Source organism: Polypterus senegalus, chromosome 14 (assembly GCF_016835505.1).
Source record: "Polypterus senegalus isolate Bchr_013 chromosome 14, ASM1683550v1, whole genome shotgun sequence".
NCBI lineage: Eukaryota > Metazoa > Chordata > Cladistia > Polypteriformes > Polypteridae > Polypterus > Polypterus senegalus.
In genome coordinates, this window is record NC_053167.1 from 98227129 (window position 1) to 98252588 (window position 25460).

Below are 25460 nucleotides of genomic sequence, written 5' to 3' on the forward strand. Positions count from 1 at the left end.
CTCAATATGTTCCTAACTGTGGAAACAGACAGCTTAAATCTCTGGGACAGCTTTCTGTATCCTTCCCTAAAACATGATGGTGAACAACCTTTGTCTTCAGGTCTTCAGTTGTTTTGTGACCCCCATGTTGCTACTCTTCAGAGAAAATTAAAGGAGGAGGGAAACTTACAATTGACCCCTTAAATACTCTTTCTCATTATAGCATTCACCTGTGTATGTAGGTCAGGGGTCACTGAGCTTACCAAGCCAATTTGACTTCCAATAATTGGTTCTAAAAGTTTTGGCATCAATAAAATGACAACGTGCCCAAATTTATGCACCTGTCTGAATTATTGCACACTTTCTGTAAATCCAATAAACTTCATTTCACTTCTCAAATATCACTGTGTGTGTCTCCTATATGATATATTTAACTGACATTTTTATACCAACGATTTATACAGGAAAATAATGACTATTAACAAGGTTGCCCAAACTTTTGCATCCCACTGTATGCATATACATATGTACATATATAGACATATATTTACACATATCCACATATAGAGATATATATATATATATATATATATATATATATATATATATATACACAGTGGAACCTCGGTTTGTGAGCATAATTGTTCGAAGCGTGCTTGCAATCCAAAGCACTCGTATATCAAAGCGAATTTCCCCATAATGGAAACTCAGATGATTCGTTCCACAACCCAGAACTATTCATATAAAAATGATTAATACAAAATATAAAGTAAAATACATAATACAAATTAACCTGCACTTTACCTTTAAAAAGAATCATGGCTGGTGTGAGTTTCTAAACTCATGTGGGATTCCACCCAACGGGACAACACGCGGAAGAGCGTCCCAAAGCAATCGCAGTCTCCCAGCGCTGTAGCAGTTCGCCGTATAAGCGCATCCAAAAAGATCGCAGACATGCTATAAACGCCTGTCGTCAATGGGTCATACAAAGAACATTATAAAAATCCCGGTACAATAAATAACAGCGCTGTAGCTGTTTCAAGCTGAATAAAGCTGGTGTTAAAGTACTGAGACTCAGCTTCGTGTTTTGGGGAGCAAGATGGGGACTTGCACTTCACAGCGCACACACACAGTCACAATGCTGTAGTAAACAGATGTTGACTATGAGTGAGGCACACAGACTCAGACGGAGAATAGGAGACGATTGCCAGAGAGAGAGAGAGGGGAGAGAGACGCGCTGGGCGAGCGAGCGAGATAAGGAGAGAGAGAGAGACGCGCTGGGCTAGCGAGTAAGCGAGATAAGGAGAGAGAGAGAGAGGCGCGAGCGAGATAAGGAGAGAGAGAGAAGAACCATCAGCTCATTTGTGATCACATGACGCTCAGCAGACAAAGTGTATCCATACTACTCGTATTGCAAGACATCGCTCGTTTATCAAGTCAAAATTTATTAAACTTTTTGCTCGTCTTGCAAAACACTCGTAAACCGAGGTTCCACTGTATATATATTAGGGGTGGGACTCGATTAAAAAAATTTATCTAATTAATTAGAGGCTTTGTAATTAATTAATCTTGATTCATCGCATGCAATCACACATGTAAATTTGCCCCAAAGCGCAAATGTTTTTTTTTTATTTCAAAGGGTTTTAGTGGGCGACAGAATCAAATAATAGACATGGACATGAATATTGTAAACTCAAGCTCTTTTAATTTCTGCATTTCAATTCAAAAAAAATGCATTTGGTATTTTAAGTACTTTAAGTACATGTTCAGAATGGTATTGTCTTTAAATAATAAGAAAAATGTCAACATAAAGTGCAGTTTTTCATCTTAAAAAAATAAGGCAGAAACATTAAAGTTAATTTGACCAGCTTCACCTTTAAACTCTGAGTAACCTTAGCCAAAATTATTTTGTACATTAGGCTAAAACAGCGTGATCATCTAACATTTTGTAATTACATGTAATTAAAATTACTAACGGTCACGGAAGTCTAATGATCCCCAATAAGAGCCAAAAGACCGCTTTCTGTAATACATCTAATTTTGCTTGCTTTTCAGTGTCATAAAGCTGTTGAATTTGGCTTGAACTAGTCTCTCGGCACGGCAGTTGAAAAGTTGGATGACCTGATGCTCACTGTAGCACATTTTCTAACCCCCCTATCTTCCAGCACTGTTAGTGGTCTACAGTCTAAAGCAATCCATTTTGCGAGAGAATTTGTAAGTTTGACCGATGTTGTCTTACTAATTTTGGTCCTGAAGCCAGTAATTTTGTTTTGGGCTGCCGACACCTTTTGTTGATACTCAAACTCATACTGCTAGTGCTAACAGCATACACAGTTTTTTAACGCATTATGGAGCACATGCATCGAAGCTTCTCAGCTGTGCTTGTGCTAAGAAAAGGAAACATTTTAAAAATAACGTAACATGATTGTCAACGTAACCTTTTGTAAGTAGTGCCTGGAGGATTCAGAGTGTGGAGAAACTCTAGAGACAGCGTGTGTATTAACTTGTGGATTTTTCTGTGAGTATTTGGTGGCAGCGTGACGAAGTTGCTTCCGCAAGACCGCGTTAGCTGCAGAGCTCAGCTCAGAGCGAAATGAGGTGAATGGGAGGGAGAGGATGAAGTCAATCCCCCACACAAACACAGTCTCTCAGAATTTGCATAAGCACAGCCCTTCACCAGCAATTTTAACTTAGTTACAAAGTGATCAAAACTCGTTTATACCTGCATCCTCTCATTAAACTTGTATCCCGCATTAGTCGTGGGCATGACAAACGCCAGCGGCAGCCTGTCTATGAACTTAATTTAAACTTTAGGTTTACACGTGCTTTGTTTCAAGTAGCTGCAGTCATGAATATGCTTGTATGCATCACTGTGCATGACAAACGACAGTGGGAGCGTGTCTATAAACTTAATTTAAACTTTAGGTTTACACTGTGCTTTGTTTCCGCAGTAGCTGCACTTGAATGAATATGCTTGTATGTGTCACTCGCTCAATTCTTATTGTTTCGCTGCCTTCTCAATTGTATAATGCATGTTTTCTTCAGCGCTTTTTGGAGCTCTCCCTTGTTTTCTACGTACTGCACTCACAGTCAGTTCACGTGATTACGTGGGAGTCGTGATGATGTCACATGAAACTCCGCCCCCCACAGCAATCGAGCTGAACTCCATTACAGTATATGGAGAAAAATAGGTTCAGTAGGATCCAGTTATGACCATTACGCGTAGAATTTCGAAATGAAACCTGCCCAACATTTGTAAGTAAGCTGTAAGGAATGAGCCTGCCAAATTTCAGCCTTTCACCCACACGGGAAGTTGGAGAATTAGTAGTAAGGGAGGGAGGGATTTGCCTTTTATTAGTATAGATAGTGAAATACACCATATGTTATTACATCTGACGTATTATACTCTATTTGATTATTTTATATATAACTATGTATTATTCTACATGGTTTGTCTTATGTTTTGTATATTGTACAGTATGGTGTAGCACTTGTTCCTAAACAGTCTTCTAGACTTGCAATGGATAAAGAGTCTGCTAAGAAAATAAATGTAAATATAAATGATGTCAAAGGCAATTTTAAAATTCTTTATTGTTTTGGGAGAGTAGAATGTGAGTGAGAAAGGCTACATCTCTTGTAAAGAAGCTGTTCTATAATCAATTTGTGCGAGTATGAATTATCATATGCCATTTGGCAGATGTTAAAAGGGAACAAATGCAATGTCCAAGGTGTAACAATAGTGTAACAATTTGTTTTTAGCAGGTGCAATGCTAGGTGAGCTTTTTAAACTTCCTTAGAAAGTATAATCTCTGTTTTGCATGTTTCAACAGTTGGAAGATATTTGGAGCCATATCAGATCTTCTGTGCTGTATACCCCCAGGAACCTAAAATGTTCCATAATTTCCACCACCTTTCAGTATATACTGTATATGAAGCATATTCGTTTTCCTGTATTTCCTGAAGTCTCCTGTGATACCCTCAGTTGTAGAGGTATTAAGGACTAGATTGCTACTTGAGCATTACTTAGATAAGTGTTGCTAAGTAGATCCAGCAGAATTCTGTCAGCTTAATAGTTAATCATGAGGATACCAGTAAAATTTAAGAGGAAGTGCTGAAGCTCGAAAGCACTTCTTTAATCAAAGAGCTGTAGAAATCTGGCACAAACCACAGAGGCATGCAGCTGAAGCAGAAACCTTAACAACCTTTCAGAAGTGTCAGGACACTTGGGACATCTTAGCAGGCAAATTAGCCTGATAAACTGAATAGTCTCCACTTATTTGTCAAATTTCTTTTTTTTTTCCTTCTGTGTACTTATTTATATTTTGTTTAATTAATGTCTGATATCAGACCTACTACAGCAGTGTAGTCTGAAGACGTTTTGGTGTCTGTTGGTTAAAAAGTTAATGATCAGAATGCAGTGTGAAGTTCCTATGCCTATATTACTAGGTTTGTTAACTAATTTATGGGGACTTGTATTAAAACCAGAACTGAAATCAACAAAAGCATCCTTACATACATATATTAATGCTCCAGATGGCCAGCATTATGTGAAGTAGAATTGAGACAGCATCACCTGTGGATCTGTTTTCCTGGTGTGCAAACCAATTTTAATCAGGATCGGAGGGAATGATGGTTTTGACGTGTGAAAGTATTAATTTTTCAAAGTGATCTGTCTGCAATCCAAAGTTGCATCAGGACTGGCTGCTTTGCATATGTCAGTTTTGCATAACCTGTACCTCACCTGGTAATGATATAAAGCAAATGCCTTCTGTAGTGGTACAGTATGAGCAACAACTCCACTATTTTGGATGTGAGTGATAGCTTCACTATTTTTGCTGTCAGAATAAACAAAGAACTGAATTAGAGCATTACGGGAATAAAATGTCATTATTGGAGTGACATTGTTTTAATAAATTTCCTTATATAACAAGAATGATTATTTTGAAAATGTTTCTCAATGTGCTGTTTATATTTGCTCTTAGCATCTCTAATGCCCTTTTTTATATTTCCCCTGACAGCCTTTATAAGACTGTGCAATTCCAGATCATACGCCCTAAGAAGAGCCTGTACTTTTCTGTTCAGACATTGCTTTTTGTTGGGGAAACATTTTTAACATTCTTTTTGTTGTCACGTTTCTAGATAGAAAAATGTAAGATAAAACTGATATATATTCACCTACTTCTGCTTTTAAAACAATCCTGTAATGCTGAGGTGACTTTCTTACTACGTTTGTACTGTCTTTATAGCTGATTTTGCGCTTCTGACTTGCATTTATATACTTAAATAAACTGGGATTAAAGATAAGAATACATGATTTGATAATCCTGAATGTGGGGTTAGGAAGGCTTTATAAGCTTCTGGAATGTTAACTTGATCCAAAATAGTTTTTTCTCTTGTGGGAAAAATCACATACATATACGATTTAGACAGAACCATCTTTAGATTTGTATGGTTAAAGTCTCTAACCACCATTACAACTCCATTCGGATGTGTATTAAAATAATTTATCCAAAGCCAGCGTAGCATTAGCTTGTGGGGTCACGTATCCTGCAGTAACAGTAATGGTTGTATATCTCCTTGGGAGAAACATATGCTCTGCATTTCAGTATTAGGTACTCCAAATTCTGGGAGCAATTTTTTTAAGCTGTGACTGTAGTTGCACCAAATATTTATATAAATACAAACTCCACCCCGTCTAAAATCCCTAAACACGTCATCGCCTAACAGACATTCCTTCCCTGTTCCTACTAAGGAACAACTTTGTCTGCTTGGTAAACAGAATAGCCTGCTAATTCAGCATTGCCATCACGAATATTTCCAACCAAACAAGTCTGACATTTTTTAATAGTTATCTTTTAGCCTGTGTTGTATTACATACTTGTTGTCGTACTTTTGTTTTCTCTCCTTTGCCACCTTTGTCACTTCACTTTTGTGATTTTAGTCAGAGAAGTCTATAAACATTTTAGCTAGGTTATATTTGGGGATAGCCTGGTGAAGACATACGGTACAGGATTGACCAATCCAACTAAATGAAAATTTTGCCTGAACTACACTAAATGGAATTCTTCTTTTGAAGTGTTTGAATCTTCATACAAGAGCTACTGTGCGTTTTGCTGGAAGTATGAATTTATATGAATTATGGAATCATGGATAAATGAGAGTGATAAAAACAAATGTTGTACCTGTGGCTATATATCCTTCAGGATAGACCAGTGAGGAAGGAAAATAAGAGGTGTGGCAGTATACATGAAGTATAATATTGAGGCTCAAAAGATGAAGATAGAGTATCACTGTGAGTTAAGTCAGTAGGAAATAAGTTCAGAGATTTGGTGATTGAATTTTTCAATGGCCACTAAATTCTGATATTTTTAGCAATTTAATTTTATTTAATCAAATAAAACATATGCAAAATAAATCATTGTGTTGATAATGGGTGACTATTACTTTCCAAATAATGATTGTAAATCCCATCTTCGAAATACTGAGTAGGAAACTGAAATAGTGCCCATGGCTCAAACCCAGCTTGTTTCAAGTACAGCACAGGGTAACACCTGGCTACAGCTCATCTTTTACAGCAATAAGGTCAAAATAATAAAAGCAGAAGTTATAGATACATTAAGCAACAGTAATCACAGCATGGTTATATTTGTAATCATCTTTGAAAATACACAAATGCACCCCAAAGCAAAGTCTTGTGTCACTTCTGAGACGTTGAGATCCTTACCCAAAATAAATATATTTAAAAAAAAAAAAGTTAAACAAAAAAACTGAATAAACAGGTAAAGCTGAAATAGATTAAGTATATATACATTTGTGTATATACATATTCACAAATAAAAACAGTCAGATGTTCCTTGGACTCTCAGTACTTTGAATATTAACAAAATCCTTCCGGAGCTAATGGGATTTTACCAGTTGGAGTGAAATAAATGAAAGCATTTTGTAAACTTCAGTTTACAAGAAGTAGGTAAATTTGATCTCCTAATTAGACCAATAAACAATACTCTATATCATGCAAAATCATGTAAACTAGGTTACACTGTGTCTGTATAATGTATTAGTTAGACAACATCTGGTGTACTGTGTTTAGTCCTGGTCACCACACTACAAACACATGTAAAATCATTTATAAGATGTGTCACACAAAATGTTTCTGATCATCAAACACATTTAACCATTAGTCAAATATAACACAAGTAAACACAAAATGCAATGAAATTTATATACCCATGGCCCTGTCCTGTGTGAAAAAGACCACTAATACTCTGATACCGCTAGCCACCCCAGGCCAAACAATCAAACTTAAATAGGAGCTGCCTGACACAGAGAAGTAGACCAAAAGCACCTTAGACATCATAGTCAAATTCAGCAGCAAAAGCATGGAACAGTGGTGAAGTGGCCGGCCGACCAAAAAGGCTGCTTGCCTGCATGGCAGATTTCCAAGGGATCATAAGTTGAACTTTTGGAAGGCAAATGTAAACTGCTGTGATAGATGGAACCAGTCTACCAAAAATCCTGAAGGAGAATGTCCGCCATCTTGAAGCGATCTTGGGTGCTGCAACAGGACAAAAACCTCTGAATGGCTGAAGAAAAACAAAATGAAGACTTTGGAGTCTCATTGAGATGGCCTTGATTACAACAAAGTGGGCCAAAATTTGACTCACCCATTAGAATGATCAGAAACATTTTGTTTTTCAGGAAGGGGGAATAGCCAGCAGTTTATGTACTCAAGGGCACCAGTGGAAATTAAGAGGAAATGTGTTTATAACTGAAGTCACAAAGCACTTTCTTTACACTAAGAGTTATGGGAATCTGGAACAAACTTTGCATCATGTTGTTGATTTAGAAACCTTGACAACTTTCCTTAAAAGTATTTGGATGAGATATAGAGATAGCTTAGCTAGTTGCTTACCACACAAGCTTGGTGGACTGAAAAGTTTCTGATTTGTCAGACTTCTAACTCGGTCTATTCCTGCAGCTACAGGGTGTCTGAATTCAATCCCAGAAGCACTAGTTCATGTCTCTGATCTAAATTAAGAGTATGCTGTCTTTCTTCCACTTAATGCTGTAACACAGAAGTTGTAAAAGTCTTCAAAAACATGTTATGTTAGTAATTTCTATATACAGCTTTATACATACTGTACTGTAGAATGCTCTCAGTGTTTTATGAAACAGTTTTAAAACTTTTTTGCAAGCGTAATTGTAACTACCATAGTTTCCTGGAACTAGTATAGAAATAACAATTACATTTTTTCATATTTTTCTAGAAATGAAAATTGATTTATTTTTTTCATTTCACCATATTGGCCTGCATAACTCTCAAGAGATTCTGTTGGATGTGTCAGTGTCATAATTTAGGTCTTTTGTTTAAGTAGACTAGGATTTGTAATATTATAGTGTGTTCTATATTAAACCTCTATATAATATTAATATATTTTAATAAATAATATAATATAGAATCTATTTCAGATGAGATTATTAGAGAAAAACACAGGTTTGAGACATGAGTCAGATATAACAGACTGGTTAAATACTGGCTTTATTAGTCCTTGGGCTGCTTTCACAAGCTTCAATTTAAAAAAAAAACAGACTTGGATTTAATTTATTTATTTTTGTCTTTCTAAAGAATGCTACAGCATTAGTTAATCGCTTTATTGATTTTTGATATTTCCTGTATTCTTAAATTTGGTATATTTCATTTGCAAAGTAATTACCACAACAAAGGGACTGAGCAGCTGCATCCCAAGTCTCACTTCTAGTTAGTAACACATGGTCTCCTCACTGTTGTGTCCCTTGCTGTCTTTTCCTCTGTATTCCCTATACAGGTAGTGTGACAGTCTCTGTGACAGATGGTGTTACTGCTGCATGGCAGCATGGCTAATTAGTTTTAGTGAAAGTCAGAGAAGGGCATTTGAAAAACACCAGTAACCTTTTTTCTGTTTTATCCTTGTTTAAAACTGTAGGTGTACCTTTTGAGAGAAATGTTTTGACTGCTGTAGTAAATACTGTAAATGGTAGCACATTTTTATTTTGTTACTTGTGACGGTTCTATTCATGTTATTTTAAGATGATAGATAATACCGGCAGTAGGTTGTTACAAGTTGTAGTAGTTAATTCAGAATAAATTTCAAAATAAAAAAAAAATTACTGTAGAGTTAACTTTTTCAGATTATTGGTAATAAAATGATTTTTAAAATAGTTAAAACAAATTTTGATACAAGAAGTATTAATAATAATAAGAGTGTATACCCTACATTCTTCAACTATTTGATTTTCAGTAGCATTTCTTTGTATTTAACTATATTTAAATAATTATGTCATTAATCATAGCTAAATATTAAGCATTAGAAAATCTAAAGAGTGAATTTGATTAGTGAAGAGAGGCAACTTAATTTATTTTTATGCTCTTTAGTTTCTAAAGTATCTTTTTTTCATCATTTTTGAGGTGGTAATTGTTCTTTTTCTCATAGTATATTTGAGCAAAATCCAGGAACAAAGTTGTCAGGTGGATCTGTACACCACAGTAGACATCTTCTTGAATTCTCAAATTCAGAAGGCAGCAAGAGAGGACAAGAAGCCACTGATTTTGTTATTCCACCAAATAAAGAAAGGTAATTAATTCACTAAAACTAAAATTACCACTGCTATTTTGTTTTGTGGAAATTTATATCAGTCTTCAGGGATTGTTCCATATTTTTAGAGATTTTATTGATATACTGTATATATGTATTTTATATTTGTATTGTCTAACAATACAAAGTTAATTGTAAGAATAAAAAAAATCTCAATTTATGCTATCCCATATTTAACTTTTGTTTAATTAAATGAACCATGTGTAATGCGTAAATTTTATGTAAATGTGTAATATTTGGTCTAGCTGTTTGAAATTCTTTGTTGTGTTTAGTACTGTCTTTTTTTTTCCAGAAAATTTCACTTGCTAGTTAGTGCCTTTCTTTTTAATCAATTCAATTTTATGTATTTTTATTAAGTGTCAATTTTGTATAAATCTTTCTTCAATGTAATGTTCATAGAGAGTCTTGAATTAACCTGACCTAATGAATGTGGGATCATTAAGACACCATTTATTACAGTTTGTTATTATAAAAACAAATAAATAAATGGACTATTATTATAGTCATATTTTTAGAAAATGTTGTCTGATTACATTGCAGATAGTAAGAAACCAAGAACTGTGGCAATACACACATTCTATATTTTTAATACAAACTGCATTACTTATTTATATAAAGAAAAGCATTATTTTATTTCATAATATATTTTATATAAAGCTATAAACAGAATGAGGAATGCAGCATTTTTTGAGCTGCCTTTCAGGCATTTTCTTTTCACATGAATATAGTTTCAACATGACTTAAGACACCCAGTGATATAGTATTCTGATTAAGGATGAAGAACCAATTATGAAAAACTATCAATAACAAATTACATCCATGCATACAATTTAATGATCTGCTTAAGGATGACGTAGGATGAGAGGACAGCGTTAAGAAAATATCAATTACAAGTTTCATTTGTGCATAGATATATTTTCAAAATCTCCTTATATATTATGGTGGCTAAAACTTGTCCAGTCATAATCAAGTGCAAAACAGAGTTTAACCCTGTATTGGACATGAGTCTATCTCCAAGCATTATTACATACTGTATATGGGTACTAAAACCATGCCAAATTAGAGTCAGCATTTAAAAAAAAAAAAACTGTGCACGTCTTACCAGATTACCAAGTGACAGATCCAACTGACCTATTACATATGAAATTCAGTCCGATTGTGGAAAGGTCAGGACAGTGGCGTAGCTCGAGTTCGTTCTGCTCGGGGCAGGGCAAGACTTCAATTTGCCGCCCTCCAACATATCTGAATATGTTAAACTATTTAAATAGAAAATTAAAATGACGTATAGAGAAAAATTAAGATACATTTTGCATAGATTTATTCATATATAAACAGCAATAATTTTTTATATACATTTATAAGCATCAACAAGACAAGAATATAGAATAGATGCACTGATAAGCCGTGTTCTTATTATTAGTTTTATATAATTACGCTACGAAAACCAGAATCAAAGTAATAGGTGGGGATGTTTTCTGCGCAGAGCAAGAACGCATTCGGATTAATAACGAAACGAAATTATAAATTGTGAATTAGTTGTTTATCTTCCTAGAAATTATTATCGGTGTAACATTTATGTTTATTTTTGTCATTGCCTCATACATTTCAACTACTGTGTCTGATGCAGAAGGACAGTCTGAACATTATTTTTCAAGCATTTGTGGTTAAAAATCATAGAATTTTACTTTTTTCATACATGAGTGATATTTTTCCGAACCCTGCTGCTTCCACACGAATTGTACTGAGCCTTGTGGCCAATAATGCCACCCCTAAAATGTGCCGGGCAGACCCCCCTCCCCCCTACTACGCCACTGGGTCAGCAATCAAAAAAGGTCAGTGTGAAGTGAATCAATTTTGTGCGTAACATCACTTTTCTGCCTACTTGATTGCAGGTTGCTTTTAATTAAAGCATAAAATATATGGTCATTTTGGTTTTTAATAATTTCAATGAATACTCTTATTTTACTCTTTGTATTGTTACTGATAATTTATATTAATATATTATATATGTGTGTCTTTTGCCATCACTGTCCTGTTTTCAAAGGTATAAGACTACTAACCTGTAATGTTTTCAGTATGCGTATCACTCAGTTTTATATTTTTTCACCAATTATTTTTCAAGATAAATGTAAAGCAATTAACTTTTTCCAGACAGGGAAGGATTACGTATGAAATCCAATCAAATAGTGTTAGCTTTATAAAAGTTAGCTAAGCAATAATTTTAGGTTTGAAATCCTCCCTGCTTAAACGCTATGGGCTGAATATCCTGCTGTTAGCAGTGTGGTTGTCATTAACCTGGGAAAGTAGTTTGTGAGAAATATGTTGTTTTATGACCTTTTTCTTCTATTGGACTTGATTTATTCTATGAATTGTCATTTTCTCAGCATTTGACACTATTTTTCATACCGATCTCTTTCTAAAACAAAAAGCTTTTTAATGTTCATGAGTTGGTGAAACATACATAAATTACTGTTTTCATATACCTGATATATAGCACTAGTTAGAGAAATGCAACATACATTGGATGAATTTTATTTTACTGACATTCTTAGTTTCAGTTTTTAAGAAGAAATAGTTTAAGCTATCCTTTTATTATTTTAGTTTGTGATTATCTCAGATGGCTTTTTTTCTTGAGATATTGGCAGCTTTTCCTGAGTAACATACTTTTAGTCTTAAAATGGCATAATTCACATTGTTTTTTTTTCAAGTTGGTTCACATGGATCAGTGAGTGAAAAAAAACTCAAACCCTAAATGATATAATTCAGACTTTTTTTTTTTTTTTTTTAAACTAAATGCTCTTGTAGATAGTTTCCCATAAATGTGTTTTAGCCGCTGGGGATTAGCATGTCTTTGATTGCCTCCAGATTGAAACTTGGCAACTTAATAAACTTAAGCTTGGCTAAAAGTATTACTTCAAAAAAATTTCTGTATCTAGTTTTGTACTATTGGCTCATAGAATAAAGAAAGCCAACACAGATGTTCATAGATCAGATATACAATTTGGAAAAAATGTTTCATGGGTGATGACACAGTTACTTTAAATGTAAGCTTCATGAATTTGCCTGTACAAAACCTAAGTGTGGTATATAGTATATCTTAATATAGTACAGTGATTGATAATCATTTTGACATGCAAGATAAGATAATCATTTGACATGAGTAAGGACATGGCATATGTATGTGTCTTTGAGAAACAGTATCATAGGTGTTGTAAGTTATCAATCATTTAGTCCAAAGATGAAATGCATGGGTTTACATAGCCATGAAGGTTAATTTTATTTATGTATTAACATAAGTAGAGGTAATTTTTATTTGTAGCAAATTAAACATTTTGATTGCATTACCTACCAGTTACTGAATTTGTTTGAACAGTTACCTCTGGGGCTGTGTTATCATAAATCATAAAACTTGAAGAAAGTGCACTGTTATTATCCTGCAATAAAGTAAAAATATTCTTCATATGCTGCATAAACTTAATATAGTAATTGTGAAATTTATAAAATATAGCTGTTTTGTGTAAAAAATATTAACAAAACTGTTTTTATAAAGGGTTCACATTCCAAATTCAGACAAAAAAGCCCTGATGGTTGTGAAGAAGGATCCTGTGTTGTACATATCACCACCACCTTGCCAACCAGTTATAAACAAGACAAAATCTATTAGGTGAGTAAAAAAAACCCAAATATAACATTATTGTTCAACTAATATTATCTGTTATAACTTTCTTTGATGTACTGAAGGAACATAATACTGTTTTTAGCTTATGATGAACCTTATTGGCTTGGAGAGACAAAATAAGTAAGCATTGGTTGCCAACCTTCTCTTTGTAATAAGAACAATGCTTTTAGTGCCTTTTAACAGCAAACCTTAAGTGGGCCAGATACTGTAAATTAGTTATTTTTACGCTTCTTTAAATCAAGTTTGGATTCTGACTTTGACATCTTTTAAAAAAGTAATTGGACAAGATAATGGAATAGTTTAGTTATCCAAATGTGATTAATGGACTGAATGGTCTCGTATTGTTTTGTCTAATTTCTACTGTTGTTGTTATGCTTAAGGCATTAAGGTTCTGCTGAACCTGCTATTTGGAGAGTGATATGTGTTTCTTGAGTTTATATTTGAATTATTAGTAAATAGAATTATTTTTAGGTTTTAGTAGAATTTTCTTGGTAGGCATTACCAGGTTTGCAACTTTGACATTGCATGGTAGATTATAGAAAGTTTTTTCTTTCTTTTGTCTATAATAATGTAAAACTTGCTAAATATGTCAAGTACATTTTCAAGGCTGTTCATCTTCAAGATTTAAAAGCTTTCTTCTTTCAGGAGCTTTTATTCATTAATTTATTGTCTTGTATCATTTCATTTTTGAAAAAAATTGTTAGCTTCTGATTGATATAGGGATGCTTTTAAAGGAAACATTTCAATAAATATTTTTAGATATTAGTACCGAGTAGCATACATAACAATATGCAAAATTTAACATTTGTATTTTTGTCATTATTTTATCTGCTTCCTTCAGAAAAATACTTGCCATGATGAGTTTTATGTCATTATTTTATCTGCTTCCTTCAGAAAAATACTTGCCATGATGAGTTTTATTCAAGTACTTCCTGAATATTTATTATGATGTTAAAATTTTTTGCTTTGTACTAAACCTTTTTTTTAAAAAAAAAAAACAAAAAAAGATTATCCATGGATGATTTAGGTGTACATTTTATCTTGTGTACTTGAGTTCAAATAACCCAAACTAAAGATAAAACAACAATGATTGTTTTGGTTAGATGAACGGTAAAAAGTAAGAGCGAGGGAGGATGACTTATGTTTTGAAGAAAAAAAATGCATGATAAAATTTAGAATTCACAAGACTATATTACTACTACAGGTGAGAAACAGTATAATTTAGACAGGATATATTTTTATGGAGAGCAAAATATTATAAGTTGTTTAAGGTTTGAGTTGATTTATTCACAAATAAGACTAAATAAAAATTCCTTCTATTTAAAATTTAAATAGAACTTGAACAAAGATAGTTCATAATATCCACGCAGACTTGCACGTAAGAGCGGAGTCATCCGTTTTAACAAGCAGCGTATTGCACTGATAATAAATAGCTGTGTGTGTATATATGTAGATATGTATGTATATGTATATATATGTTTATATATGTGTGTGTGTATGTATGTATATATATATGTATTTGTGTGTATATATGTGTGTGTATGTATGTATGTATGTGTGTGTGTATATGTATGTGTATATATATATATATATATATATATGACAACAACACTCATCACTCACAACAGTGGCAGTGGCACAATCTGCCTATGATGTCAGTGTTCACTTTTATCTTACTGTTTACAAAATAAAATGTAAAGTTTCATTATTGGACAGGGTATAAGTAGAATGAAATCACAGGAGTTATTAAAGACCAATGTTCCTTTGATGTTATTCTCTCGTGGCTGATGGCACAACTTTTCGCTCATTGATTGTCAGGCATTGTGTTAGACAAACAAGTCACAACTCTGAAAGGAATTCACAGTGGTCGTCAAAGAAAGGACACCTAAGTAGTACTAAAGACTATTACAAATGACTAATACAATAATGTGGTTGCATGGGCCTTTTTTATTTCTTATATGTATTATTTTCTTTTTCTACGACAAGTTTAATAGAGAATTTTCAGGGGATGTTCTAGCATGATTCAGTTGAGCATTTACATTGCTATCCTACATTAGACTAATTACAAGATACTGTATCTGACTAATTCAGGTCCATTATAACAAGAATTATGAACATTAATAAACAATCAGTAGTATTTGGTTTGGATCTTATTTTGTTTTCGAAATATGCTCATTAACATGACCTGAATAGTTATCATAGTAGGTGATTAGCTGTCTTCAATTCACAGAAATCATTGGGGTTTTTCTTCTCTTTAAAGTAAGCAAAATGTATACACACCCACACTCAGTCACAGTCAATTTACTTGCTTTTTTAATGATTTTTGTATTCATTACACATGTTGCTTCTGTGAAATTATCATTTGAAAATGTCATGCATGCAACATCTATGTCACAAATTTAATACTTTATCACTTCTACAGAATTGATTTACTGTAAGAGTGCCTTAAATTTATGTATTTGCTTCAAGTATCACAGTGACAATGTACAGTATATCAGTTATACAATGCCCTGAGGCAGTGTATTATAGTGGGTACAGGCAGTTTATTGTAAAGGTATATGGTATAAGACTTTAAAGGGTAAGGGTATTTTAAAGTAAGTTATTTCTTCATGGTCATTGTATTAATTAATTTGCCACATGAAATTGTGTTCTTAAGTAATGTATTTTATACATTTTTGAAAACAAATAATCAGCTCTTTTTGTTTGTAATGGAACTTTTGGGTATAGGGGTTACATTGTGAGGAAAAAAAAACATAAAACTTACTAAATGTGCCATTTTTCAAGAATATGTTTTTGAGTATTGAACCACATCTTAAGATTACACAAACATTGAAAAATAGCATATCCATATCATTTTAAGAAAGAATAAGGCATAAAGCAAAATATTTTTGTGAAATTCAGTAATTTCAAAAGTATACCTTCTGTGTAAGTCACTTCAACTCTCATCTTCCTCTGTGGTATTCTTCATGGCTAGGGGCATGGATTCACCTAGGAAAGTCATTGGCAAGCTCTATTATTAACATTAAATGTTGATACCCAGATGTATATTGCTGTCTCTGATCTGAAAACAGTCAAACTGACGATAGTTTATGTTCTTTCACTTTATGGAAGGTTGTTTTATTATTTTGCATTCCAGCTGCTGCTGGATTGATAATGCATAATTGTGATTCTATGAAAGAGATTATTGAGCACATGTGTATCATTCAATCAAGTGACAAAGAGTAAGCAAATGATATGGGCATCCATCCATCAATCTTTTTAACCACAGATTAGTGTGGTTTTGATCAAAGGATGCGAAGTGTTCTACATTCAGCTCTAATATGCTTTCTGAAATAGAAGTGTCACTGTTTCATCCATGTAGATGGCAGGACTGTTCTTACAAGAAATGCAGTGAAGAAGATTTTTAGACTGGAAGAGGCTCCTTGTTTAATATTGAATTTTTTGAACATCAAGTGACTCCGTGAGAACCCTAACTACAAAGAGGACTATTTCATTTATGTTAGGTAGAATGCCCAGAGGGGACTGGGCCATCCCGTGGCCTGGAACCCCTGCAGATTTTATTTTTTTTCTCTAGCCGTCTGGTGTTTTTTTCTGTTTTTTCTGTCCACCCTGGCCATCAGACCTTACTCCTTTTCCATGTTAACTAATGTCTTATTTTAATTTCTTATTTTGTCTTTTATTTTTCTTTTCTTCAGTATGTAAAGCACTTTGAGATACTTTTTGTATGAAAATGTGCTATATAAATAAATGTTGTTGTTGTTGAATTTATCAGAGAGACGAGATACAGTAGTATTGTTGGTGACATAATTACAATTAATTCCAATAAGCATCAGATGCAAAGCAGGAACAATCTTTGGACTTGCCACCAATCCAGGCTGAACACACACCCACATACTGTACACACAATGGCCAATTTACAAAAGTTTAAATGCCACTTAATTTAGGTCTAATCAGGTTGAAGTTTTGTACAGATGCTTTGAGCATAAGCAGGGTGGTAGCACAGAGCTGTCATTCCTGCCTCAGGAAGAGCAACTCATCATGCATTGAAAAATTCAATAATTGGTTTGTGATGCTTCAGTCTGCTGCATTGCACACTCTGCCTTTTAATTTTTTTGAGTATTTTTTTTATTTTGCATGAGCAAAAAACACAGCTTGGCTTTTTCAAAAATCTAAGGCTTTTATTTAAATGCAATTCAGTGTAAACAGTTCAATTTGGATTTATTGTTGTTTGTATAAAGCACAATGAAACTCATGTGCTCTTTTCACTATGCTGCGACATGGTATAAATCTAGCCCCATAGACTCTATAAGGTAACAGCATAGAATTTGATAAAAGAAAAGTACGCACCATTTAGAAAAAAATAATCATATGGTTTAAGCGCAACTGTTACTACAAGTTATGGCAGGACATAAGCACTGAAGTAGCAGAATTGCAGAATGAATAGTAGGATAATAAGTAGAATATAACTTGGTGAAAGGGGGGAATTTCATAACTCTGATTGTGAACAGAGAAGCGAGCAAGGAACATATTGTTACCTCGAGAAAATAGTACCATGAATATGTGATAACATTTATTGCTTCCAGTTTACTTTTGATTTTTACTCAAACACAAAAAGCATGTTTTCTAAAATAGTTTTAATAAAATAGTTTTAAATTAATATATTCGTTAAGTTTTAAGGATTTTTCTTCACAATGTGATGATCGTACCCTCAAACTCCATTGTAAAACACAATAGTGTGTTATTTTTTTTTCTTCCTTATAAAATATGATATACTTTCAAACACAATTTCATTTGGCAAATTAATATATGCCATGATTATGAAGAAATCATTTTAACTTGAAAAATCTCAAACTGATCTATTAAACCCTGAGGTTACTCATCCAGCCCTCATCTCTGTCTCACTGTGCAACCTAGAGCAAAATCATTTAACCTGTATGTGCTTCAGTTGCTGAAAAATAAGCCTAAACAGTTGTAATTTCTTTCTGTACTTGTATTGAACCCTGGGATATGCTCACTACAGAAAGGTGCTATTTGATATAAAAGTTGTTTTTTCTTCTTTTCCTCAATGCATTGGTTGACTTTATGTGGGTTTGTTATCTCTTTCAGGTTGGCTCATGAATTGCGTGGCTGGGTCCATCGTCATGAAGTTGAAAGGACTAAATCAAGGAGAATGACCAACAGTCAACCTAGAAAACACAGTGCTGAGGTATTATATTTAACTTGCTTGCCATAACTATAATTTTATTCACTTCTTTTATTGTCTCTCTCCTAGTTTAAGAATTTGTAGTTTTAATTTTTAGATTAGTAAATAACATTAATTGAATTTGGATCACACCCAGTACTAAAATAGTACATAATTTTCCTAAATCAAACCGTAGTCATTTCTTTCAATCCATCTCCATGCTTCTATGTATGTCTTCAACCATGTATCCATTTCCTGTCCCATTTGTCCAGTTCAAGGATACATGGAATCACTACTTTTCTCACCTTGTCTCATTTTACTCATGGTCCCTCATGTCTCACCTTGATTATTATTACTGTTCACATTTCTTTGGTTTTACTTTTGATTTTTCCAGCATTGTTATACTTGCTTTGATACTTGTGTGTCTTTATTTATAAAATATAAGTTGACTAGCTTTTGTCATTTATCAATATTTGTAACAACGGTTTTGGCTAACACTGAAAATATGTTTTCACCAACAGTTTTTTGTTGTGTTTTCTACAGCTATCATTTTTCTGTAGCACCATGTCATGTCTTCCTCAGTAACAGATAATATTTAGTTCTGAAAATTTTATAAGCTCTAAAATCAGACTCAAATTAGTTACAGCGGGGAAAATAAGTGATGAGTGCTTCATTTTTCTCAGAACATATATTTCTAATGGGGCTATTTACATGAAATTTTCACCAGATGTCAGTAACAACCCAAGTAATCCACACATACAAAGAATCAAAACAAATAAGTCCATAAATTAAGTTATGTATAATAAAGTGGAATGACACAGGGAATAAGTATGGAACATGCTTACTGAAATGAATTAATACTTCATAGAAAAGCCTAGTTGGCAATGACAGCTTCAACATGCTTCCTGTATGGAGAAACTAGTCGGATGCATTGCACAGGTATGATTTTGGTCCATTCTTCCACACAAACTGTCTTCAGATCTTGAAAGTTTCAGGGGCCTCTCTATGAACTCTGATCTTCAGTTCTTTCCATAGATTTTAAATTGGATTCAAGTCTGATGAATGACTGGGCCATTCTAACAGCTTCATTTTCTTTTTCTGAAACCACCTGAGAGTTTCCTTGGTTGTGTGTTTGGGATGATTGTCTTGCTGAAATGTCCACCCTCGTTTCATCTTCAGCATCTTGGTAGATGGAAGTAGATTCTTGTTAAGAATATCCTGATATATTTCTCCATTCATCCTTCTTTCAGATATATGAAGTCTGCCAGTACCATACACTGAAAAACAGCACATTGGTATGGTGTTTTTTTGTGGTGATGTGCAGTGCCATTTCTCCTCCAAACATGGTGTTTACATCCAATGAGTTCAATTTTGGTCTCATCTGACCAGGCTATATTCTCCCAGTATTTCATTGGCTTGTCCAAGTGTTGTGCTGCAAACTTTAAATGAGCTTCAACATGCTTTTTCTTCAGCAGTGGAGTTTTATGCGGTGAGCGTGCATAGAGGCCATTGCAGTTGAGTGCATTACTTATTGTTTTCTTTGAAATAACTGTACTTGCTAATTCCAGGTCTTGGAATGTCTGGGAAATTCCCAGGAGGACCTTGACAGGGATGGGGTAGTTTGGTTAGTCTAGTTTGGTGTAGATTGGTGGTATGACCCTTGCCTTGAAAAAAAGAAGTGAAATTATTGTTAAAAGAATGGTAATTGTAAAGTAGATAGATAGATAAATACTTTATTAATCCCCAAGGGGAAATTCACATACTCCTGCAGCAGCATACCGATAAAAGCAATATTAATTAAAGAGCAATAAAAAAAGCAGTGCAAGTTAAAAAATGCAAGGTGGAGAGTGTGAGGCAGGTATAACAGTCTACAGTCTTGTATATTGTTAACGTGTAAACCCGGGTGGAATTGAAGAGTCGCATAGTGTTTGGGAGGATCGATCTCCTCAGTCTTGGAACAGGACGGTGACAGCAGTCTGTTGCTGCTCCTCTGTCTGGAGATGATACTGTTCAGTGTATGAATTTAATGAAACAAATAGACTGAATTTTGATTTTAACACCAGTAGCTAGGCAGCAGACAAAACCTGTCCGTAAGAAACAGCTCAAATTTTTCAAGACTGTTGTTTTTTTTAATTTTCCTCCCTATGCTAGAAGACCTGTTTTGTCATGGCTCCAAATTAAACAAGAGAACAGGTTGGCGTTTTTACACTATTCGGAATAACTAATGTACAGTACAGTAAAGGTATATCTAAAAATAATCAAGTTCTGCTTTTATTCACTGGGGATAAGCAGTTCAAACCATTTAAAGTTCAAGTATATTAGCACAACAGTAGACTTTGTTCAAGATGAGATAACAAATGGGATTTGTCTCCAGGAAACCATCTTAGTCAAACATTCTCCCTAAAAAATCTGAACAGTCTGCAATGCATCAGGAAGCTATATGTTAACCTTCCTGTCGTGTTTTTTGTTCAAAGCTTTGGAGTCTTTAAAGAACAGTTAAATTCAGTCAAATTAATGGTTTTGGCAGCTTTAGGATTGCAGTCATTGTAAACTAAGTTGGCATGGAGTTTCAGGAAAGTCTCCTAATTTTTTTTTTTCCTTCTGGGTGAATCACTTAATTATTAAAGCAGCAATGAATGGTCGCCTGTCATTCCATGAGGCGGTGCTAGCAACCACCAGCATGGTGCAGGAATCAGTATTTTCAGTGGTTCAGGGTAAGTTGTTTCAAGGCTGTAAAAATACTGTAGTAAAAATTACAGCAAATTGTTTTTGCATTCCACTTTTAAACTTGACTAAAGATTCAACTGCCTCATCAAAAGAAATTATACCATTTGAATTACTAAAATGTTTGTGTTTTAAAAAAAATGTGTTCTTCTGCTTATATTCATTGACCTTTTAAAGTGCAGATTCAGTTGAAAGTTACTTGGCTTTGTTTCTGTTGTGCCACAAAGAAGATCAGTTCTCATAAGGGACCACCTCTGTGCACAAAGCTTTTTCCAGTTTGAATGTTTATCATTCTGTCATTGTCAGAGTGGAGTGAAGCAACAATGTGATTCTTGTAGAAGAATTCTTAGTGAACAGGGCCATTTTTAAGAAGATTTGTGATAGTATGAAAGAAAGGAAGAGGAAGAAAAAATAAACCATTTCAATCTTTTGTGCCAGACATAGTATATACACCTTCCTGGCTATAACAGCTAAAACGTACTATAGAGACCTGTATAAAAGGAGTTTTCCATTTAGAAATGGGGTTCACTGGAAAATATTTGCATGCCACTCTTTAGGCATTCTTTAGACATGCATTACTTCAATGATAATGACAGATAGCATGAAACCAGTATGCTTATGAAAGTAGAAATAGCTTAAAATATAATGTAATTTCCAGTGAGATACAATCATCTCTCTGCTCCATAAGGCTTATTCCCATCTGGACAAAGCTGGTGACACTGTGAGGATTATGTCTTTTGAGTTTATCTTGTGCCTTCAGTACCATCCAATACATTCCTGTTAAGGGAGTAAGCACAAAGATATGCTGAGCATATGGTGCCTTAGATAACAGACTTATTTGTCTGGTAGATTAGTTTGTGTGGCTCAGGTATCTCTAATGTGAATGTTTGAAGCAGTGTAGCACCACAAAAAAAAAACAAATTTATGTTACTTGCAGAAGTTCTCTGACAATTCTGCACCACTAATGGGGTGTATTGACAAGTGGAGATCAGACCACATATAGGTCATGCGGAGAACTTTGTTTCTTGGTGCAAAGAGAATTGTCTGTAACTCAGCATTAGCAAAACCAAGGAACAAGTAAAAAGATTTTCGCCACACCAAAAAGCCTTAGACTTCATCACTGTTTCTGGAGTGGATGTGGAGGTGGTGCACTGCTACACGTACTTGGTGGTCCACATTAGTAACAGCTGAATCGGTCTAGTAACATTGCAAATTATAACAAAGGGTGGAACATATTTTCTTAAGATACTGTGTTCCTCTAATGGAGGTTGTGATAGTTTTTACATATTCTATATATCTGTGTGTTAGCCAATGTGATTTTTTTTCTGTGCTGTGGTGTGCTGAGCCAGTAATGTATTTTCAAGAAAAACCCACTGAATCAACAAGTTAATTAGGGAGACAGGCTCAGTTGTGGTATTATTCTTAACCCACTGTGTCACCCACTGTGACTTCTCTCATATCAGTAGCTAAGTCTGTAGTTTTTTTTTCCTCTTTGTGTGTCTGTGGGAGGTTAATTTTTGTCTGTTGTAATATTTTTATATTTCTTGAGCTTCTTTAAAGTATAAGTATCCCAAGTGAACTAATACAATTAGCCCCTGGTAAACAAAAAAAAATACAGATTGACTACTTTGATTTTAACCTGTCTTAGGTAGCACAGCTAGTATACTGATAAATGTGCATCTGTGCTATTTTTCTTTGAGGGGCATTGAAATGTGACGTCTTCATTATTCACTCTTATAGTTAGATATAGATAGATAGATAGATAGATAGATAGATACTGTTTTAATCCCAAGGGGAAATTCATATAGTTTCATGCATATTTGCTCTTTTCAGGTTAACAGGCATGTATTTCTCTTACACTTTACCCTTTATGCACTTGCAGATACAAGTAAATGAAGTTTTTAATATTTGACCATTAGTACAAATTTATACATTAAGGATCAACAGCCAAATGTGCCTTATAATCCAAAGACATAGAAAAATAAGATGCTGTTATTTATTTTTATTGGAATTCCCACCATGCGTTTTAGATTCTAACTAAATTTTTGTGCATGTGTGTGGATATTTCTTTGACAAAGTAGTTTATCTGTTAATTGACCACAGGTATGTTTTGTGTATTTACTTTGTAGTTTATGCTGAGTGACCCACAGTTGTACCTTGTTTTTCCAAAGTGTGAACTTCTATAAAACAACAACCATAAATTAATAAAAATAAGGAACATGTGGGCTAAGGTATAAAAACACACATATTTCAGTGTACAGTGCATCCGGAAAGTATTCACAGCTCCAGAAAACCACACACAGTTCAACTCAGGGGAGTTTGACAAAAACAAAACTGCTTATTCGTTTACTGAAATAGCAAGAACAACTGTGCAGCAGGGAAGGCGGTTTGTAAAACCTGTTGTAGCTCTCAGGAGCATTAATACAAAACTGAGAACTTGGAGGTAATAATACACTGCATCCGGAAAGTATTCACAACGCATCACTTTTTCCACATTTTTATATGTTACAGCCTTATTCCAAAATGGATTAAATTTATTTTTCTCCTCAGAATTCTACACACAACACCCCGTAATGACAACATGAAAAAAGTTTACTTGAGGTTTTTGCAAATTTATTAAAAATAAAAAAAAAATGAGAAATCACATGTATATAAGTATTCACAGCCTTTGCTCAATACTTTGTCGATGCACCTTTGGCAGCAATTACAGCCTCAAGTCTTTTTGAATATGATGCCACAAGCATGGCACACCTATCCTTGGCCAGTTTCGCCCATTCCTCTTTGCAGCACCTCTCAAGCTCAATCAGGTTGGATGGGAAGCGTCAGTGCACAGCCATTTTAAGATCTCTCCAGAGATGTTTAATTGGATTCAAGTCTGGGCTCTGGCTGGGCCACTCAAGGACATTCACAGTGTTGTCCAGAAGCCACTCCTTTGATATCTTGGCTGTGTGTTTAGGGTCGTTGTCCTGCTGAAAGATGAACCGTCGCCCCAGTCTGAGGTCAAGAGCGCTGTGGAGCAGGTTTTCATCCAGGATGTCTCTGTACATTGCTGCAGTCATCTTTCCCTTTATCCTGACTAGTCTCCCAGTTCCTGCCGCTGAAAAACATCCCCACAGCATGATGCTGCCACCACCATGCTTCACTGTAGGGATGGTATTGGCCTGGTGATGAGCGGTGCCTGGTTTCCTCCAAACGTGACGCCTGGCATTCACACCAAAGAGTTCAATCTTTGTCTCATCAGACCAGAGAATTTTGTTTCTCATGGTCTGAGAGTCCTTCAGGTACCTTTTGGCAAACTCTAGGCAGGCTGCCATGTGCCTTTTACTAAGGAGTGGCTTCCGTCTGGCCACTCTACCATACAGGCCTGATTGGTGGATTGCTGCAGAGATGGTTGTCCTTCTGGAAGGTTCTCCTCTCTCCACAGAGGACCATTGGGTTCTTGGTTACCTCCCTGACTAAGGCCCTTCTCCCCCAATCTCTCAGTTTAGATGGCCGGCCAGCACTAGGAAGAGTCCTAGTGGTTTCGAACTTCTTCCACTTAAGGATAATGGAGGCCACTGTGCTCAATGGAACCTTCAAAGCAGCAGAAATTTTTCTGTAACCTTCCCCAGATTTGTGCCTCGAGACAATCCTGTCTCGAAGGTCTATAGACAATTCCTTTGACTTCATGCTTGGTTTGTGCTCTGACATGAACTGACAACTGTGGGACCTTATATATACAGTTGTGTGCCTTTCCAAATCATGTCCAATCAACTGAATTTACCACAGGTGGACTCCAGTTAAGCTGCAGAAACATCTCAAGGGTGCACCTGAGCTTAATTTTGAGCTTCATGGCAAAGGCTGTGAATACTTATGTACATGTGCTTTCTCAATTTTTTTATTTTTAATAAATTTCCAAAAATCTCAAATTAACTTTTTTCACGTTGTCATTATGGGGTGTTGTGTGTAGAATTCTGAGGAAAAAAATGAATTTAATCCATTTTGGAATAAGGCTGTAACATAACAAAATGTGGAAAAAGTGATGCGTTGTGAATACTTTCCGGATGCAGTGTATTATTACCTCCAAGTTCTCAGTTTTGTATTAATGCTCCTGAGAGCTACAACAGGTTTTACAAACCGCCTTCCCTGCTGCACAGTTGTTCTTGCTATTTCAGTAAACGAATAAGCAGTTTTGTTTTTGTCAAACTCCCCTGAGCTGAACTGTGTGTGGTTTTCTGGAGCTTTGCCTGAGTTGCTGTTAACTTTGCTTCACAATGCAATGGGA

At 34.7% G+C, this 25460-nt stretch overlaps 1 protein-coding gene across 3 annotated transcripts in view; it reads left to right on the forward strand.

The window, feature by feature from the left end:
- Positions 1–25460, forward strand: part of atf6 (activating transcription factor 6) — a 188881-nt gene that overhangs the window by 78898 nt on the left and 84523 nt on the right. For all 3 annotated transcript variants that reach the window (XM_039734832.1, XM_039734830.1, XM_039734831.1), the window contains 3 exons: positions 9450–9590; positions 13162–13275; positions 18397–18496. In XM_039734832.1, the coding sequence (XP_039590766.1) occupies positions 9450–9590; positions 13162–13275; positions 18397–18496 (355 nt within the window). The remainder of the gene's footprint in view (positions 1–9449; positions 9591–13161; positions 13276–18396; positions 18497–25460) is intronic.